The sequence below is a fragment of the Dromaius novaehollandiae genome, chromosome 2 (genome assembly GCF_036370855.1).
Source record: "Dromaius novaehollandiae isolate bDroNov1 chromosome 2, bDroNov1.hap1, whole genome shotgun sequence".
NCBI classification, from domain to species: domain Eukaryota; kingdom Metazoa; phylum Chordata; class Aves; order Casuariiformes; family Dromaiidae; genus Dromaius; species Dromaius novaehollandiae.
In genome coordinates, this window is record NC_088099.1 from 58,585,746 (window position 1) to 58,607,399 (window position 21,654).

Here is a 21,654-nt window from a genome sequence, read left to right on the forward strand (position 1 = left end):
GTATCTGGGAGCCTTGAGGTTGATCTAAAGGGAGTTGTGGGTTTGTTTAAAGACAGCAAGGTGAAAAGGAGAAATGCATGGTTTCCATCTGACTGGCATGGTTATGTCAAAATGCAAATCCTACTTTAGTTGGCAGGTTCAAGCTTTAAATTAGATAGGAGGGGGCTCTGTGTGTGTCTACTGCCTTTGGACTCTCATCATTATGGGGATTAACAGAAGTGACAAGGAAAGAAGAATGCAAAAAGCTTAAAAGCTTAACACAATTTTTAGAGAGAATTCTTAAAAGGAAAGAAATAGCACCGTGAAGTGTCAGCAAGATTAAAAAATCAGACCTACTAAAACTGCTGTGAGCAGTAAAAGCAAGCTGCCAGGAAGGATGAAATTTTAAGTGATCCATTTAGTGCTTTACTTACCGGAGAATGAGGACATATGAGGGTCAGAACTGGTTTACATGACTTTATCTTGCCTTTTCTTCTGGAGAAGTCAGAATGCTTTCCATGAAAGCCCTTGCCAATCTAATTCTTATTCCAGACCTCTCACTTCCTGAACACCCTCTCAAATGTCAGTAGGCTCGCATGGCTGGAGGCTAAATTAAAGGAAGAAAGACTTTTCTCATTGCAATGACTGTTTCTTCTACTGCTGATGCAATGTTTTCACCCCAATATGTACAGCAAGCCCAGTACTACAAAACAGCATGTGTCTCCTGGAATATGCTTACTGCAGTCATTCTCACTGGGATCAGTAGTAGGAGGTCAATACCTTTCTGAAGGAACTTACCCCACTGTAGGACAAGAGACAGAGTTAGGTGATAGTGGATGTTACGGAAAATATCCTTGCCTCTTAATTGCCCTGTTTACTTCAGTATCATGCAGCACATGATATAAACAGACTAGAGGTTCAGCTAAGTGTCTTTGGTCCAGCTCAGAAAAGAAAGGTTTCAGCTTTTAATTGCAAGAGACAAAGGCTGTGCACAGCTACATGGAGAGAGGGAACACTGAATGACAAGGGGGTCTCAATCATCCTTCTCTCTCAGATAAGGCAGAATATGTTGCTCAGTTACACAAGAAGACACCAACTGTGGCCTTTGCAGCAAAGAACCACTTGGGCTCATCGCAGAATGCATACCAGACAATTTTGCACATAATTGCCTAGCCATAAGATTGAGTGGGTTTCACTGGCTTCACTGGAGTTGCAGCAGATCTACATTTGTTTCCCAGAACAGAATTTGACCTCAGGTTTTGCCCTTTAGCCAGCAATATATTGTGGTTTGCATCTTGAGAAGGTAGAGTCATTGACCTGCATAGTACTCCTGAAAATTAGTTTTCCTTTTTGATTTGATGGGACTTTTTGGAGTGAAAGGATTTTTTTGTATAAAGTTGTTGGATTAGAAAACACAGGAGTATTGCTTCGCAAGATCCTTAAATGCTTCTAGACATGTTAACCTCTTCTTTCTTTCTTTGTAATAGTTTCTTCCCAAAATAAACTCCTTGAGACCTTCTGTAGAAGAGCCCACTTCTGTGAACCTTGTAATAGGAAAATGAATTGATCTTTAGTCTGTTTGACCCAGGCCAAGAATGACTAAAAGTCAACAACATTTCAAGGTTGTTTCTTAGCCAGTATGAAATGAGAGAGATGATGATCAGTCTCCTACTAGACAAATGTCTGCAAGAAAATAAACAGCAGAACCATTGGCTGTGGATATGTCGGCACCACACAATGCAGTGCAAGACAGAGATGTCCAAGATGCCATATTCTCACACAGTTAAATGTGCCCACAGTTGAATACCATGCAGAGATATCACTTTGGGCTAAGTGTAGTTACATTAGCACAATCCACACCAAAGCTGTCGTGACTATGCCACTCCCAGTTCTGGAGCTATACAGTTAAACTGGGTGTCTCCAAATGGTGCTCTGTTGCCTTGGGTAAATGTGTCCTGAATGGACTAAAAGAATCCTTCAGTTAATTAACTCCCAGTAGTTAATATCTGTTGGCAATGGATTGGATTTGGCAATTTACATTGCCAAAGATTACTGAGATAAACAATAAACAGTGCAGAGCTACTCATGGATAACACACATGATCTACCATGTTTAATTTCAAGAGATGTATTAAATAATTGCTTTATTTACGCATATTTTCCTCTAACTCACATGTTTTCCCAGCTATTTCAACAAATTCTGTTTATTGTACACTCTCCCAGAGAGTGACCAGCTAACACTAATAAATTTTCATTCAGGAGAAGGAAAAAAAGATGGTAGAAGTTCTCCTAATTGAAATAGCATGATACAGTGAAGATTATGTGCCTCTGGCTATTTCAATTGCCTGACTGCTTTTAATGATTCACCATGGGTGCTTGATAAATCTCTCCCTTTAAATCTGCAAGTCTCAGGCCAGGCAGTCTACTAGTATCATGTTTTTCTGACTTCATGGGTGGCCTAAGAGGTAAGTAACAGGATTTCAAATAGTGTCCACTCTAAGATAGCTCTTCAGCTTCAGTACTGAGGAAATAGCATTGTATTAAGGTAGGAGATAGAAGAGCTGGAAGTAAAACAACTTCCCTGCTTCTAACAATACCAAGGACCAGATGACTAGACATTGTTAGCCACTGAGGCTGTATTTTCCTCCATAGCGTTTTGTCAATTCACACTTATCAGAGGGAGCAAAAGGAAACAGAAAGATTCCTTGCATCATGTAAACCTCCAAGTTGACTGAAAAAATAATGTTAACGAAAGCATGTCTCCTCTGTTGAACGAGCTCTATGTTTTTCACTCAGTTTAAATGGATGAACTGTTTGGGGCAGGGACTGTCTCTTTGTTCTGTGTTTGCATAGCACCTCGCATAGTGAAGTGAAATCCACATCTGGGTCTAATTGCTGCCACCAGTAAAGCTGCAACAAGGTGGAGGCAAGACTGGTTCCCATTCCAGGGGTTCTTGTGAAGATGCTGCCAACTGGGGGTAAATGTAATGACAGAATTGGGGGACATGAGGGTCATCAAGTTGGCAGCTTGCTCTGAGACGAAAATATTTTGCTTCTGCCTTGGCTTCCACAAATAAATAATAACATTTAAAGGCCAAACTTGCAGCAGATGGCTTACAGATGACTTACAGCAACATTTTTAGCAATCTTCCTTCTTCAGTTACCAGGATTCAAGATCCCTGAATGGTCTTTTTCCAGTCAGCCCTGTCTCATTATAAGCACTCATTGAGCCCGTTCTGTCACTATAGTTCATCACATTATGCCTGTCCACTGGTGCAAAACTTATTAGCTACTCATGTTGGATGTACAGCTAAGTTGCATTTTGTGGAAAAACTCAAAGCAATCAAAATTAGAGTGGTGGCATTATTCTCTCTATCTGATCTCATATCACAGCTCCTCGGTGACCTCCAGCATACTTCTCCATGAAGATTGTTGCAGATCCCTGCAACATCTAATGGAGGGATAGCTTGTCTCTTCTATTTGAAATACGCATGTGCATGCACACATATATTTCAGTACTTTCTGACTTTTGGCAATTTAAGAGTTTCACTTTAATGATTAGATCTTTTGATCTGTCTTAAGTGAGCTTAAGTGTTTTGAGTCTCAGCAGGAATTTTTTTTCTCATTAGAGTGTTTATTTAGATTAAATTTAACATGTAGCATATTTTCCTTTTGCAGGGCACACACATGTTTCAACCGTTTGGATCTTCCACCTTATCCCTCATATTCTATGCTGTATGAAAAGCTGTTGACAGCTGTTGAAGAAACTAGTACCTTTGGACTTGAATGAGGGAGTTCAGGCACTTCTGGTATTTTTCTGGCTGATGATGTCACCTTTCCTTTCCACCATCATTTGATCTTGGTTTCCCATGTTTTTATTTTTGAAAACAAAAAAAAAAATCAAGATTGACAAAAGCTGTGCATGAAGAACTGCCGCCCTCTAAGATCTAACCTTCATGCTTTCATCCTCTGTTTCCAATGGACTGCTAGTCTGTATGCAATAGAAAAACAACTGTCTCAAGGTTTCTGTATATCTTTACATACCTCCATTAGTAACAATGAAAATACAAATGCAAGTTATGCTACACTTGACCAAATGTTAATAAATGTTTACTTCCACCTACGTTGATTAAAAAATAAAAAAACCCTCATCAAGCATTCCAAGCTTTTATATGCCCACATCTTCTAAATCAATCCACCGTCCATCTTACTTCTTAACAGTTGAATGCAGTACTAGGAGCTGGTCAAATATATCTTTCATCCATCCTTATTTTCCCTGTATATATTGTTCATCTGAGAGACAACTATGAGCAGAACTGAAATTTTTATATACGAACTCATGATCCACATCAGTTGCATCAGCTGGAACTGGCCCAGATACATGGTGCAGATAAGACCTTCAAAAATTGAAAAACAACCTGTAACGCAATGCAAAGCATAACAGCAGTTGTTATGATTGTTTCTTGCAAGTACTGGAAAGAACTTGCACTTCAGAGGTATTGGGAGGGGCATCTCTATTGTAATGTTTACCACACAAGAAGCACAAGGCTGTGCACACTCAAGAAGGATGTCTTATTATGTAGCATAAAGGACAAGGTTCCCTTACCTTAGTATTGTATGTGATAAGGAAAAGGGGAAATAAGAAGAATGTTCTGCTCTTATGAAAATCTTTGAGTTCTGTTTACCAGATCTTTGTTTTCTGATGTTTAAAATGCTCCTTTCCAAATGAGAAGTCTAGACAATCCCATCCCCTGTATCAGAAGCCATTTACTTTCTGTCAGGCTGGGCTAATCTATGGTTACTGGGTTGTTGGGGGTTTTTTCTGGTTATGTCATTTTCCTTTCCTTGTTCAGTGCAAATCTCCATAACCTCAAGAATGGTTGTATACAGAAGGTTTTAGTCTAGGGGCTATTATATGAGAAGCTGCAGTGAATGAGAGTGCTTGTCAAGGATGAAGGCGATTGTAACCCTCTTTGGGTTAAGAACTTGTTGTAATTCCTCTTGGAGTAAGCCCAAAGACCCTCCAGTCATATTAGGTACAACTAAATTAAAGATCTAGCTCTTGTTATTTCAGACAAAACCCTCTTCAATTTGGTGTACTTTGCATTCCAGCTCTGAAGCCAGGGAATGAAATGAGCAGTAAACTTGTCTTTGGATGGATTTTGCTGAGGCTCAACCTCACAGCTCTGATTGTGTTCTACTTTCAAACTTTGCTGCCCTTGTTTTCCAAGATCCATCTCAGATTGAAAGTGTTTGTCTTAACTGGGAAAAGGAAATATGAAGTATCTTTTTACTTCTGATGATAAGGGTGTTAAAGGATGCATAAAATACAAAGCAAGAGACTTGTGAAGTAGCATTGAAGGTAAGTAAGAACATAACATAGTGTCTAGCAGCTCACACGAAATGCCACATCTCCTTGGGAGCTTGTTACTGTTAGTCATATGTTAGCTATGCTTCAGAAAATTGTCAAACCAGGAGATCAGTTCAATGTCAGACACACCTTATTCCCATAAATTTTCTCTCTGGAGAAAATATCCAGGCCCAGCTTTCTCATGTATTTGTATGGTGTATAGAAACTCATCACACTCGAATGACTGCATTCTTTGAGTTTTAAATCATTCTCCTGATTGATTCATAGGTCAATAGATGTTTGAATGGTGATGGACCCAAAGACATGTTTTTAGGCAGAAATAGTAGCTTTTTGTTAATGATATATAAAATATTTGGGATATTTAAATTGCCCCATTCATTCTGTTTCTGTAACATTTCAGCCACTTTTATACTAATTTATTATATGACTTTTACTGAGGATCTATTTTATAGTACATGTTATTTTTCATATTGAGTACTCATATTACAGTTGCCTACCAAGGCCTCAGCTACAGGCTAGCTCCATTGGACTAGTGACTGTAAATGATGCTTATTACTTCCACAAAGTAGCTCCGAGTCATCTATTGCACATGCCCAGCCCCTCTGCACAGTAGTGATGGAACTCTTTTTGTCTTTTTGTCTTTTTCCTGAGAGCATCTGTCACATGCATATGAATTACATCAGAGCGAGTCACACCAGGAGAGACCTAACAACTCAGTTGTCAACATATGTAATTTCTGCCTCCTTCACCACTGGGCCCCAAAGTCCAGTGATTCATGTATGGCTCCTGTTTTATTCCTGGTAGTGTTACATAGTTACCTGCACTATGCCAAAAGTTGGATGTCTTCCAACAATAAAAGAAAAGAAGAAGTATCCAACTGGTTGGTCCCAGTTTGGTCAAAGAAAATAGTGCATCAAGAGCTGTCTCATTAACATAGTAAAAAAATAAAAAGTTCCAATCTTTACAATATTGTATAGTTAGAATTTTTTAAGTATTTAAAAACTATATTTTACTAAGAAAAAGTGAAACTATTTTTTGTAGCACAATAAAAGATATTTGTATTTCAGAGACAGCATCAAACCCCACTGATTGAAACAAGAAAGGCTTTCTCCTGAAATTCTTCTTCATATCGTGTTCTGGCACTCACCATACACTAAGAGCTAGATTAGGTGGCATACATCTCCATATTTGGCAAATGCCATCTCAGGCAGCTTGTGTGTTCCTGATTTAGGAAACAAACAGCATTAGCCAGCTACTTCCCATCAGAACCTTTGGCAAAAGCTGTCTTTCAAGTGCAGAGTCTAGAATATTTTTAAAAGGCTGTTTTCTTCGGTGACTGTGATGACATCAAAGTAACAAGATCCTTGTTACTTTGCAGGTTTTTGCTTGCAGGGTTTTGGGTTTCTTTTGTTTTGGGTTTTTTTGTTTTTTGGTTTTTTTTTTTTTTTGGATGTAAAGCCAAGAATGGGGAAAGACAGTTGACTCTCTTTTTCATAAAACAAAGAGAAAGAAAACACCATACTACTGTTTGTTTTTCTTGCTTTCTACTCTTCCAGTTCTCTTCCCAAATGCCCTACCTCAATAGGTTTTGAAACATTGATATCTCTAGGATACCAGGATCAACATCACACAGTGCAATTCTCCATTCATTATATCATGCCAAGGACTGAATGCAGTCCCAGTCTGGCGCGAAGCGGAAGCCGTGCATCTAAGTGGTACAGCAGTGTTATAGAGAGTAAGTGAGGCAGTGACTGGTGCTAACAGGAGAGGGGGAGGAACCCACCTCCCTTGCCCTGTTATTTAACCTGCCCATTATGCAATTAATTGCCTTTATTGTTGTTGTTACTGCAAATACGAGGCAAATATCCTTCCTTGTTCACCTTTCAATTCAAATGCTGTCACTCACATACAGGATCATTTGTGCTCTCCCCAAGTCTGCATTTTCGTTGTTGAAACATTGACTGTTCATTACAGAATTTCTGGTTTCATTTTTTTCCCACAGGAAAGACTGTAAGATTTTCTATAGAGTAGATTTCTGGTGAAATACATCAGCAATGAAAGTCAAAAAACCATAATCTGTTCAGTTCCTTCACCTCCATTCCCTTGAAACATATGTTGGCTTATTATTCTAAGACAAGACATCAACATCAGTAGACTTTAAAATGCAAGTGAAAGAAATAGAACAGGAAATCTGAAAGATTTTGTGAATTGCAATCATCAACAGGAGGAGTGAAAATGAGTAATTTGTAGGTTCGGTTGAGGAGGGGTGTTATCTTTCTGAAAGTGACTGTTGTGATGATATTAATGGTAGAGGGAAGGAAAAAGAAGATTTCTGTTCATGAAATCCTGATGCTAAACTAGCATTAAGCTGAAGATACATGAATGAAAATAGATATTCTACATCATCAGTAGGTCTTCCACCCTGAAATGTTCTTACTGACTGCTCAAGTGAATAAGCTATGCAGGATTTAATGCAGTACAAATACAACTGTACCTTACCATTGATTGCATTAGGTCTAAACTTTATAAATGTTGTCACTTCAGTTTGGAGTATGTTGCATGAGCATTCGGTTTCAGTCATGTGGTTGTGTGTATCCTGAACTTGACTTTTATATTCCAGGGAGATCCATGGCTATCACAAGCCAAAAGTAAGTGGTCCAAATTAAACCACAAAAGTGGTCCAGAGAACACATGAGTTTTGTACAGGTCTGACACAGAGGACTTTTTTCACCAATTTTGCTCAAGTGCCCATGAACTTTTCAAAGATCTGTAGCTGAGGTTTGAGTTTTCAGTCTAGCCTGAGAGACAGCCGGGGGGGGGGGGGGGGGGATTGGTTTTGTGTTTTGCTGGTTTGTTCTAGTTTCACTGTAACAAATAGTTGACATACTTCTAGTTGAAAACAGCAGGATACTGAATTTGGACATGGAAATCAATTAAGATATAAGCTAAAACATACCACACAGAGGATGAGCTAAACTCATCCTTTGCTATTAATCCTGTGACAGTCTATGAAATTACAGAAGGATGAATTTGACTGCAGATTTGTTTAACTTCTATTGAAATAATAATTATTCACCCTGTCTCTATAGTAACATTAATAGGGCTTCCCAGTAAAGATTGAACACTTTCAGTCAAATGCAGACCAACAGATCTTTTTATGACAAATGCGGTGCTTTATTCTTATTCTTGCTGTACCTCAATGTTCGTTATTTAAAAAAATGACTGCAATATACTAAATCTGGGTTTTCCAGTTATCACAAGGTCCAAAAGATTGGATTGTTACTTTCCCTCTAGTGAGTCGTGTAGTTCCTTTGTTCTAGTAGAAAAACAGATGCCTGTAGATAGTAGATACTAGGTATAGTAAATATTGTACCATTAGCCAAATTCCCTGCAGCTTCCAATTTATCTAACAGAAATGTCTGTTACAGTTTTTGTTAAAGACTACATAAAGTCAATGGCAGGAAAGGTCCTCATTATTGGACTGATTTTGCTTATATTGACAGAACAATGTCACATGATACTCAGGCTGTGCTTTCTATTCAATCATATCACTATAGAGGAATGTCAATAAACTCACTTTGTTATGGCATTGTGTGTATTTTCTGTTACAAGTAATTTCTTTTGTAGAGGATGTATTTTACTAGAGTGGGGGGATATTGGCACTAGTGGAAGTCCATTGACTTAAGGAATTGCGCTTCCTCTGTCAGGGCAGGATGCTATCCTTTCTCACCACTGCATTTGGGCCGTTCAACGGCTTTCGTTCAGTCTCTCAGGGTTATGTGTCTAAAACCTGAGGTTCTCCACATGAATGTGTATAACTGAAGCCCCTGTGCTCTCCTAGACTATCCTAAGTTCGGGCTTGCCTTTAAAGCATGCGAGCTGGTTCCTTGTAACAGAATATGCCCAGACAGATAGAGGGACAAAAGAGATATATGCTACTTGTGTGTACCACACTTCTAAGCATAATTACTTCATTGCAGGTTAGAAATGCAAGTGCAAGGATGATTTCTTAATAACATATGCTGGGTCTGCATTAAGTTTTGACAGCAAATAAGTAACAGATGCTCTGGCATTCTTAGTATGTCACACCCATTTCTCTACTGCTCGTCATTGTAGTATCTCAGGCATGTTTCATTAGCACATTCCAGGATAGATTAACACACCTTATACAGTCAGCAGACACACTGGTGACTATACCTGTTTTCTTATATAAACGGCATCACATGGGGAATAATGGTACAAAACGAACTATGGGGAAGCTTAAATCAAATATGAGGAACGGTTTTTGTGTGGAAAAATAAAAAAGAAAAAAGAAGAGGCTCCAAGGAAAATGGTAAGTGTATCTTACATGAGGCAAACAAACTGGTACCAAATGTAAAACAATGTGACTGTGACAACTGTGAGAGGCCTTCTGGAGTCAGCACTGCATTTCCTGTCACGTGCGGAGCTCAAGTTCACAAGCCCGAGGCCAGCGCTGGCTCTCTCGCGGCAGGGACGCCAGCAGCAGCCATGGCGCCACCTGGGCTGCACAGCGCAGTCTCTGTTCGGGACACATCTGTGTCCGTGTGTGCATGTATGTGCAGAGGCGGGGGGAGGGGGAGAAGGGCATTTGTGATACTAAGCTACATTTCTCTGAACTCTTCACCAATAGAGGAAGGAAGAAGTAATATTTACTAAAAAGCAGTGAAATGAACTACTGATCATGAGGATACAACAGAGCTGTACATTTCTGTAATGCTGATCTATTTATGTGGCTGGAACTATGCAGATTCCATCACTAGAATCCATTCTGTGGTATACATTATTGAATTTCCATTAAAATATAGCTATAGCCTGCCTGAAGCCTCAATACGGACTACAGACAGCAGCTGAAGGATTATTGTTGTGAATGATTTATTAATGCTGCTTTTCCAGAATCAGAACAGCACACAAAAATAAATTGCACATGCTCAGATTTTTGTTCCCAGCACTATATGCTTCAGTCTGTAGAAAAAGCAGTATAAGTACCTAAGCGGCATGCTTCCTGGAGTCATCATATTTAGATAACAACTTTTCAGGAATGCAGCTGGGGCATCACTGCAATCTCCTTGGGAATTTTGGTACAAGCTGTGATTTGACCTCAATACCTTTTACGTATTTCTTAGTATTTGTGTTTCTGAAGCAAGTCTGCTTCAGAAACACAAATCTGATTTTTTTTAAAATGACTGAAATTATTACAGATTACTATATTATAAGATGATACAATGTGTGAGGGTGTGTTTACTGACAGCTTTGTCATCTTTGTCAATTGAACATAAACCTTCCCGCTTTTGGCATATAAATTGACAGCTCTAGCTATTCATGCATTAATTAATATAACTGGGCTCTTAGAATTTAACCCCTACTGGAATGGCATGCAAAACACACGACACAGCTTATGAACATATTAATTGTGCTTCAGATATGTATTTAAGTTCTCCTACTATACAAACTGAAACAGGTTATCTTTATGCTCTGCACATAGACCTAAAAAAGTAGCATTCCATCCTGGATTTTGTAAAATATAAAATCTACCTGATTTGTGAAAGATGAATCGGTCTGTGGGACGTGTGCACTGAAGCAGCTGTGAAAATGATCTGAGGAACACCTGATATAATGAGTGGGGACCCATATTATGTGTTTTTCTACTGGTAAATTAATGTTACTATAATGTATGTAAAATATTCAAGTGGAAATTTCTGCAAAATGTGAACCTGTGCTCACATGGGAAAGTGTCTTGGAAAGAATACTCTTAGATTCTCCTACAATGAGTACATTCACCTGTCCTGAAAATGATTAAATCAAGCACTGCAAGCAAAAAATAGACCTATAGTATTGCCAGGTGGGTAGCAGTTTCTATTTAATCTTTATCATATGTAAAACAGTAATTCAAGGAAGCTGGCAAAACTGATGCCTAGTGCTGCCACTTAGTGGATCTGTGCTTTCCTTCCTGAAATTGAAAAAGTGAAGATTAGCAACACTTTTCTGTTGTAGCTCATGAGAAACCTCAGTTCTCAAATACTTATGTTGTACAAAAAGCGTAACATGGGACTGTTTCTCAGTGGTGCTGGGTACTCAGAGCTCTTTTGTAAGTTGCTTTACATAATGACAAGACTAACTTGAGGAATACATGGGTGAAGCAACTCAGGTGAGGAATGTGTACCACTTCTTTTCCTGCTGCCTCATATATAAAACAATCACATCAAGAAATAAGCAGCTCATCAATGCAAAATAAATAAATTCATATGGAACTTCAGCAGCGTGCAGAAATTCCAGCCACAGAAGATCATGCTTTTCTATCACAAGAGAAGTTTCAAGGATGAATTTTAACACCTGGAAAACAATCTTAAGTTATGTCTATTGAGCTAAGGATGCTTAGATTTCATGCTTCTGTTATAAACTGACCAACATGCTGATCATAAAGGGAATTGTTACTTCATGTACATGTTGCCTGAATGTACTTATGTTGGGAAGAGGAAGGTCCTGTAAGACCTTTGAGCTAGAGTCAGACTGATATAATCGAGCAAATCTTATGTCCCTAAGCAATATGTTTCATCCAGCTCTTCAGCGCAGAACTGAAAATACTCTTTCACTTCAGTGCATGCCGATATAAATCGAAAAAGACATTCTTTTAAACAGAGTACCAGTGGTGTTGTCTTCCACCTCACCTCCTTGCTTCATAGCTTGCAGGCCAAACACAGCTCGTAAGAATGAATTCCTTGGACACTACTGGCAGAAAAGAAAAAAGAGACTGAAATATATAAAACAGTTAATATTACCAATACAAGCAAAAATCAATGTTTGTTATGCCATCTGAGTGCAACTGAGCATACAGTAGCTAATATTTCAGTGACTGAAGCCAAAGACACAAACAGCAAAAAAAAAATATATATATTTTCTCATAATAAATGGAGAGTAACCAGCCTAGATATGTCTTGTTTGCTTATCTCTAAATAAATCAAGCATTGTTCACATATGCATGTTTCTGTCTAGGCGGATAGCCCATATAAGCTTATGCTGCAGTATTTAAGACTTAGATAAGCACTATTTTAATACATAGGTGAAACTACAGTGAGTCATAAAGCTTATGTTTATTCTTTCCACAGGGAAAATTTAAATGAATACAGCATATATCAGCTCCGTAGTATTTTGGTATGGCTGAGCCAATCATAGTTTATTCTGCAGTTAGTGTGTAGTAAAGTGGGATAAAAATTTAATTCAGTCAGTTTTCAAGAGAGTGAAGCAGAATTTTTCATTGTCTATTCTGTGGAGAATTCTGTTTAGTGATGCAACAAGTCCATCTTTCTGTTATAGTAAGATGCTGAGCTTCTGATGTCTGGTATAATCTACCTCCGGAACAAAAAGGCAAATTTACAACTGCAGGGAGTAAAAAGTTCAGTAAAATATGAGGTTTACTTAATGTCTACCCAGATAGGAAGAAGCAATATACTCAGAACTTTCCATAATTTAGATGCCAACATATTTTAAATTTATCTAAATAAAATGACCATATGCAGAACAAATGGGAGCCCCTGTTTTGCTTTATACAGAACCAATGGGCTAGATTTTTTAAGGCATTTAAGTATCTATAACCCATGATTTCTTTTAAAATCTGGCCAGAGGACCTTAAAGATCCCAAAGTAGTTCAAAGAAGTTCTGTTCCATGTTCCAGAACCAGTAACTGCAGTCATTTCCATAAATTTCCTTTGCAGTTTCTTTTTTTCCTAGGAAAACGTAAATGTGAAAATAAGTAAAGAAGTAGAAAACATAATAAGAATAAAGTATCTGAAGCATTCATTTAGGATTAACATGCTTTTAAGATACAGAACTATTTTTCAAGAAACAATCTCTTTTCCCAGATACAAGTAAATGCCTCTGATATGCACTTCCAGATGTAAAAATTTTTTAAATACTATTTAATCCAAGTTTTATTGTTCAGCAGAAATAATATGGCCTTGCTACAATTTAAACAACATTCTGAGTGGAAAACACATTGATATTGTAACTCTTGATCTTTCCATTATTCTACATACTGGTTCTGGAATTTATTCCTAAATTATTTATTTCAGCAAATCTGATTTGACATTAAGTAAATGGTGGAATTTGAGAAAATGCCTTGTCAGCAGTTGTACTTGCTTACATTTGAATCATCATTGATCAATGACTGGGGTTTGGCCTGAATCCTTTCCTGTATGTTGGCTTATTTCCTTATTATTTTCTCCTTCATGCTCTGCATATTGGCAGGCAGTGGCAGTGATTCTGTGCTATCAGTGGAGACAAATTATGCAGCGTTGTCTTTATAAATGAGTGCCCCACAGAACAGTTCTCCTAAAAATGCTCATTTAAGCCATACAGTGAAGGACTTGTGAAATGGGGTGAACATGTCCATTTCTGAAGCCTCTCCCAGTTATACTCATCAACTGAACAACCGCAGAAACAAACTCCATCCACAATAAAACTATACAGTACAATAGGTCTGCCCTGCCAGATCTGAATGTGCTTAGAGGTGCAAAAATTCTCACATCAGATCGATCCTATCCTCTTTTTAGTCTGTAATTTTGTCCATTATTTTATTTTACATAATATACTGTGACCAAAACTAGAAGCTTCACAGGAATACAAAATTAACCTCTAACTATGGACTATGTACATAACGATATATAACTATAAGCAGGGCAAAACTTTGCAATTGCTTTATGATGTTTTTACATCCCAAATTTTTAATCTTGCTAATACAAGGATGTATGTTAATACTCATTGATATATAATCCCTTCAAAAATATATTAGATTTGTTTACTGCTGTATCTTGTGGTAAGCTGTTAAAGTACATTATTCATTATAAAAGAGATTTGCAATTATTTTTGTATTGCTTTTCAGCTTATTAGATGCATCCTTGCTCAAATATTACAAAATGTTAAAACAGTAGCTCTCCATAGTGAACTTCTTTCGGCTCATCACTGTTAGTCTTGCTTCCTAAACAAACAAGGCCTAGGCTTATTCATATGCCTTACAGTGAGTATGTGGGTTTCTCAAAGAACTCCTAAATCCATGAGACAATTTCAACCAAACTGGGCAAATGGTAACTGTGAGGCAGCTCCTACACATCTTATAAAAACAGGTGGCCGTCTAGAGGAGAAAGCCCTAGTACTGAGCTCAAGCATGCATGGAGGAGAGCAGTGTTAGGTATGTCCCCGCTGTGAGAAAGGCTTTAATCGGAGCTTGTCCCTTCGGTACCACAGAACCCACACACAAGCACAGGTCCCTATTAACCACGGTTTCATGCAAGGGGCCTAGATACATCTGTCCCTTTCAGAGCTGCCCCTATGCCTGTAAGCAGCACTAAGACAGCAGTCCTTTTTGTCCCCGCCTTTCTCCAGCCTTGCATTCCAGTGCCGCCACTACAGGTTTGAACATCTTCCCCACAAGGGCAGGTGCTTCGTGACCAGCTCGTGCAGTTTTACCTCAGGCTTCGGCTTCTTCCTGAGCCTTCCCTCAAAAAACACGTGAGCACTTAAAAATGGAGTTCCTCAGTCAAGCAGATATGAAGAAAATTCCAAATAGTGGTGCCTCCTCTGCCAAAAACCCAGAAGTCAAACACTTATCTCAGCTTTATTAGTATTTAAATCTCATGACTTTCTGGGGTTTATTTCGCTCCCGTGCTGGAGTCGGAGGCCACCTTCCAACCTTTGGGCTCCAAAACGGTGGCTCTTGCCTCGCCACGGCCGCTCCCTGCGCAGGTGCGCGAGGGGCCAGGCCAGCGCGAGACGAAAAGCACCGAGGAAACGGCAGCCCAAAAACTTCAGCCCCCGGCTTTCACTTGCTAAACGGCGCCCGCCGTCCGCCTCCCAACCATCGCCGTCCCCTCCCTTCCAACCGCCACCGCCACGCCGCGTGCCGGCGCGCGGGCGCCGCCCCAGCAGGTGGCGCTGCCCAACCGTCACTTCTGGCGCCGCGCGGCGCCCCGCCCTCTGCCCCCCTCCCTTCCACCAAGGTGCGGCGTTAAAGGGCGGGGCCTCGTGCGCGTGTGGCCCTGCCCCTCTGCCCGGTCGGTGCGGCGCGGCGCGGCGCGTGCTGCCGGCCGCCTTCCTCGAGCAGCGGCGGCCGTTGGCGGGCGGCGGGAGGAAGCTCGCGGCGGAGCGGAGCGGGGCAGAGCAGGAAGAAGGAGAAGGAGGACGACGACTAGGAGGAACCGTCCCACCGCGAAGGGCGAAAGCCCCGCGCCATGAGCCCCGAGGAAAAGCCGCCGCCGAGCCGCTCCCGCGGTGAGCGTCCGCCTCAGCCTCAGCCCGCCGCCGGCCGCGGCCGGCGGCGAGGCGGCCTCCTGACCGAGATCCGCACGCCCATCCGCACCGATCCCTTCCAGGAGCGCTACAGCCTCAGCCCCGGCAGGGAGCTCGGCAGGTGAGTGTGCTTGGGGGGGAGGGGAGACGTAGCTCCCCCCGCCGCTACTGGGGTCTGAGCGCATGTAGGAAAGGCGGCTCGGGGGAGATGGCCGCCCCCGTCTCCATGCCCTTTGCCCAAGCCTGCTGGAGTCAGGCAGCGCTCTGAACCCCGGTCCCTGCGCGATGGGTCTCGCCGGCCGCGTCGCGGCTGCCCGCATGGCGTGTGGAGCGGTGCCGCCTGCCGCGCAGCTGAGGGGGGAGTTGGCGTCGAAGTTGGTGCCTCCTCTCTGCTCTGCGTTTCTCTTCCTTTCTCTGCTCTCCCCAGCTGCTGCAGTAAGTTGCGAGGCAGGCAGTCACCAGGAGTTTTCACCTGCTTCCCCTTCCTCCCCTGCCTGGCTTGAGGCACGGTAGCCTTGAGCAGAAATAGATGGTAGTGGGAGGAGGGGGGGAAATTGTCCCTGCCGTGCCAGAGCTGTGGTTAGTGGTATCCTTTCCTGGCCTCGCCCTGCTGTGAGTCAGCACCAAGGAAATGCCCATCGCTCTGGCTGGGCAGGAGTTGACTTAGCTAGAAAGGGTGCTGGGTATCAACTGTCAGCACAGCTGTACTCCTGCTGGCCACGGCTGACTGCTTTGCTTCTACTGAACAAGTCATTGCTAGCTGGGAAGAGACTGCACTCTTTTGCTGGAGCGAGTGTGGAGTACAGTGTGCTGCTCTAGATTTGGATTGGAGACAGAGACCTGCCAGGCTTTTTCGTGAGCTTTGTAAACTCTGAGATGGGGAAAAACAGGTATACAAGAGACTAGTTCATGGTCATATATGCTTGAAGCTTAATGTAATGGTGGAACTTTTCAAAGAATTAAAGAATTCTAATTCTGAAAGTGACTTCTGCAATGCCTCATGTCTAAGGTTTAATCAGTGTGCAATTTTAAAAGGATACCTCACAGATAGCAAACAAGGTTTGAGACAGAAGGTCTCATTAAAAGATTTTGCATCTTAGAAACAATGTACATGGAATTTCAGCACCACTAAACCAATATTTTTGTCTGAAAGTCTGTCACTTCTCATAATAATGATAGTACTCTTACTCAGGTTCTCATGTCCTTTATCTAAAGAGCATTCAGATCAGAAACATATCATATACCTCAAGATATACTGCAAGATATACTCTTTAATCTACATTCTTTGGCAAGTTAAGGTAGCTGTATAGCTGACTTTATGTGGCAGCAAAAATCTCCTTTTTGGAGAGAGAGAGAAAAGGAGCGTTTCAGAGCAAGTATAGTTGGCTATAAGTAACTAACAAATTTTTGGGGTGTCTAGGTATTAACCTAATGCTCACTGTAGCAGCTCTGGTATACTGATAGAATAATACTTGGTTAAACATAGTAGCCTAGAGCATTCACACTGAGAAGCAGGTGGGAGAAAGAACCTGTAGAGTGAGAAAGCTTTCTTTAGTATGATGTAACCCTGATGTCCAGGGCCTGCAAACTGAAGCTAGAGAACAGCATAAATTCTAAGCAAGTTAAGCAAGCACTGGAGCAATGTAACACAGGATGTGCTAGTATCACTGTTGCTCAGTGGTGGTGTGTGTGGTTCTGTTTTTTATTATTTCTCTTTCTATTCAAAGGTCAGATGACTTTTCAGAAAAATACTTTGTAGCTCTGCCATGGAGTGAGAGCTTATATTCTGAGCTGGGTGATATTTTTTTGATTAGGCCAATGAATATTAGATGAAGGTAGTGGTTCCTTTGGGTGCATAAAACTACAGCCAAAATGATTGCTTCTACTCTGTGAACAGCAATTCATACTACATCTCATTCTGCCGGTTGAACAAGGAAATCTTAATATGGCTTTCTGTATGTAGTTTTTCTTGACCAAAACTGTGCATGAAGGTGATCTTCACATAGTGGTTGCAATTCTGTACCTACAGTTATGTTAAAATAAGTTTTCTGTTCTAAATGCTTGTCTTGTGTTTTGCAATCACTGCATATGTTTTGGTTCAGACTGCCTTTCTCTCTCTCTCAACTTCACAAATGTTTTTCAGTATCTTCTCTTAAATATAGAAATTTATACATTTGAATGTATGTGCTTTTTAGCTCAACAATTTGGAATATTTAGGGGTTCTTATACACTTCTGTAATGAACAGTGGATTTTTCAGCACAAGCATTTCCATGAAAGACGATTTCTTGCTAACTCGTTATGACAAAGCAAAGGTGGTGAAATGGAAAATGGTGAAACACTTCTAAGTGTCTTGTTGTATTGTGTTTTATTGAGAAAGTACACTTAGCAGAATTTGTTTCACTTTTACCTGTTCGTAAAGTGCGTAAGTTTTTACTTATGAGTAGAGTTTATCTTTGCATAGGACCTGATCAGATTGTCAACCGGATACGACACATTTTTAGGTCTTGGACAAAAAGCAGCTCTTACGCACACAACATACTCTCTTAATTCCTATTTGATAGCCCAGCTTGCTGAGGAAACAAAGTTTATACAGTCTCTACTAGTCCATCCCTTTTACTAGAATTGAGGAAATAATTTAAAAGTTGAACTTTGGATAGGGGTTTCAAAAATAATTTTGTTCCTATAAATTGTGTCTCAAATTGGTAGCTGGGAGAGAAAAGAAAGCAGATTTAGTACTGTTGCTGAGAGTGAGGCAGCTGCATGGACTCAGCAGGTATGTGCTCTTTGGCCTCCAATTCAGTCAGTGAGCACACATGTATGTTGGAAGTGGCCATGGCAGTTGGAGCCGTTGTCCTGTGTTCACTTGGCACTTATGTGTGGAAGAGGTGGGAAGGGGGAGGGAACGAGGGCAGACATCGAGGGCATTGTAGCCCTAGAAGTGTGGGGAAGGAAGGTACTGGGCCTGCTGGCCAATGAAGGCATATTGGGGTGGAAATCATGGGGCAGTACTGCTGAGAGAGTCACAGGTTAGCATGGGAGCAACCTAGCCATAATGTCAGTGGAGAGGCTTGGATGCAAAGCCATAGGAAGTCAGGCTTCATTTATTCTGCTCACAGGAGAAAATTGCTTTGAGAGTGTAAAGCTTATGTGCTTCAAAAGACTACAGCCTGAATCTGTAGCTGAACAGACATTTGTAAGTCTATCCAAACACAACTGCTCGGTGAAAACAGATTAATTCAGGAAAAATACTGAAAGCTTGGTTACAATGGCTACTCTGGAAAAAAAAAATTAAGTTGCTTAAACTAACATGGAAATAGCTTTTTTTAGTTAAATGTCTTAGCAAGTTAAATTTTGGGCTAGTCTTCACAGCCTTACTAACTTGTCTAGAATTTGTCCAGAAATCAGAATGTTCCCACACAAATCTCCATTTCAAGTTGCCAAATCTCCATTTCAAGTTGCATGATGTTTAAAATCAAACTTATGTCTGATGGGCATTTTAGGGGTGCCACTGCTGGTCAACTCATTTGTGCTTCTGTGTTTTTCTGCAGAAGTACTATCTTGAACTATGTTAAATTGAAGTAGTGTAACCTTTGCAGAGGACAAGGCAGGCATCGGTTGGTTGACTGTTCCCCTTACCATCTGCATTCAAACAAAAGTTTTACTGTAAAATGAGGAACAATATTTTTAATATTTTTCTGGTGACAGAGTTGAAGGATACTTGTGAGTATACTTATGGGACCTTCTGTATGCCTAAGCTCCATCTTCCAGAAACACAACCCCAATGAAAATTTTTCATCGCTGATTTATGTTACCTAAAGCTTATATAAAGTGTCTAGTGTAATTGTATTTATTTACTTTTGCTCTTTTTGCTCTATAAAAGAACCTCCTAACTAATTGTGAACAAAATACTAGTCATCTATTATTTCTTAAGGTCATTGATGGAGTATTGCTGTAAACGAGCTGTGTCCAGATTAGTGCTCATAATTTGTGTACAGAAAATAATAAATGGCAGATCTAGCTTTCTTCTCACTAGAAGGTAACAGTGGTTATAAATGATCAGCTCTAAACACAGCAGTCTACTGGCAAAATGTACAAGCTCTACAAAGTGCAATTCTGTTGATTGTCATGTTTTTTTCTGTTAAAACAGAATCTCATTCTTTATTCAGAACTGAGAATTAGAAGTATTTAAATCAGCTGAGGAACTGAACAGAGTATTAAGGAAGTTTTTCAACTACTGATCTGACTGTAGCTTCATGTGCAGATAACTCATGCTTTTTTTGCCAACCGTATAATGAACTTGCTTATTCCTCAAGTAGTTTTCTAACTTGCATCCTATTTGCTATTAGATACTTGTACAGCTTTGCGCAATGCTAAGGATGTATGCACTATCACATTTTTACTATAAGCTGTTCTTTGCAATAGCACAGCTAGGGTAAAACAGTTGTAGAATAAAGTGAAAGTAAATGCATAGATTTGGAAATGAAGAGCTGCAAGTAGTTGGTTTCACCATTTGAGACTAAATTTGTGTGAGTAAATTGCAGATCAGAAACTATCTCAATTTGTAGACATGGAAGACATCGTGCCTTAGACAAAATGTCCAATATGAATTATGTCATAAATTGTATGTAGTTTTGTGGATCTCAGAAAAGCCACCTAAGCTTTCTAAAAGGTAAATATCTTCACAGGAGCTGATGTTATTTCTGTACATGTTACAGTTACAAAAAGCTTTATAGGTCACTTTAAAAATAATAATTAAAGTAAGGTTAATTCTCTGTTCTTCTGAGCCTATGACAACCAAAATTAACTGGTATGATATAAATGATCTTGCTTATCTGACTCGATATTTGATTTGTGATTGAGATTTTTCTCTTAAGCTGTGTTGTATGCCAGATGAAATGATGCTGATTCTATTGACAATCTAAAAAGATGACACTGAACTTCTTCATAATCCAATATGATTTATCTTAAATTTTACAATTTAAGTTCTTGAACAAGACTCTTGTGAAGACTGAGAACCACTTCTGGTTTCCTATTCATGTTTGTCTTAAGGCATTTGGTTTGTGTTTGGGTGTCTGGTAATCAGTTTTTAACTTTAGGAACAAAGACAACTTGGGAACTAAATATATCTTTTCAAAGTTATTCTTCCTTAAATGTGACATTCCCACCGTAGTTCTTAATACAGTTAAGTTAGCAATGCTGTGATCTAATACTGCTTTTAATAGCAGATTTCTTTTTTATAGGGAGTTGAGAAAAGTATTTTGAGGGGCAGCAATGAAGTATATGCAGTCTGTACTTTATCAGAAAACTTGTTTACATCTACTATGTTATGTGTACTAAAAAAAAAAATTAGGAGTGTATCCCTTGGCTTAACTCCCTGCTTTGATTGTCCAGTGGATGGTACCTTTGGATCTTATCTCTGAAGCTGTCTTGGACAGGAACCTAGGTAGCTGCATAGTAATAAGCTTTATAATTAATAAAGCTTATCAGGTTTATCGAGTTCTGATCTATTGGGGGGATATAGTCAGAAAAGGTGAGTCCTGCAGACAGTAGCTATAATAGCTCTAATTATAGGTGTAGCCATCAAGAATCTGGAAAGGAGTTTTAGTCTTAAACAACTAAGAATTAGTATTTGTCAGCCAGCTGAACGCTTGTGTAACCTGCCCTTCTAATTAAGTCATGTATTGGGCTTCTGTCCAGCTCAGCTATACAGTACACATGTGGCCACACACAGTGGTGTCTGTCTCTTACTGTTTCTTGCTGCTGTTGTGAATATTGCTTTATTTCCGTAGTGACTCATATGTGATGAATCAGCAACAATGGTACTCATTAGACTACTTGCTTCCAGGTAGATCTCGTGATTTAAACACTTGAAAGTGTGCTTCTTGAAACCAGTATTAATTTTAGATTTTAAACTTTTCTAAACTACTTTTTCTGGACACATCACTGGTGCTAGAATTAAAAGCTTTTGACTCTGGAGTAAGGAGAAATTCAGAAGAAAATCATAC

General features: G+C 39.9%; 2 protein-coding genes across 12 annotated transcripts in view; both read left to right on the forward strand.

Annotated features, from left to right (window-relative positions):
- The window catches only part of HECW1 (HECT, C2 and WW domain containing E3 ubiquitin protein ligase 1), a 272,955-nt gene extending 264,017 nt beyond the window's left edge, over positions 1–8,938 (forward strand). For all 10 annotated transcript variants that reach the window (XM_064506615.1, XM_064506619.1, XM_064506616.1 and 7 more), the window contains one exon: positions 3,657–8,938. In XM_064506615.1, coding sequence (XP_064362685.1) covers positions 3,657–3,768 — 112 coding nt within the window. In that variant the 3' untranslated portion in view covers positions 3,769–8,938. The remainder of the gene's footprint in view (positions 1–3,656) is intronic.
- A 6,426-nt stretch (positions 8,939–15,364) lies between these two features.
- Positions 15,365–21,654, forward strand: part of STK17A (serine/threonine kinase 17a) — a 30,472-nt gene continuing 24,182 nt past the window's right edge. For both annotated transcript variants that reach the window (XM_026121411.2, XM_026121412.2), the window contains exon 1: positions 15,365–15,769. In XM_026121411.2, the coding sequence (XP_025977196.2) occupies positions 15,591–15,769 (179 nt within the window). In that variant the 5' untranslated portion in view covers positions 15,365–15,590. The remainder of the gene's footprint in view (positions 15,770–21,654) is intronic.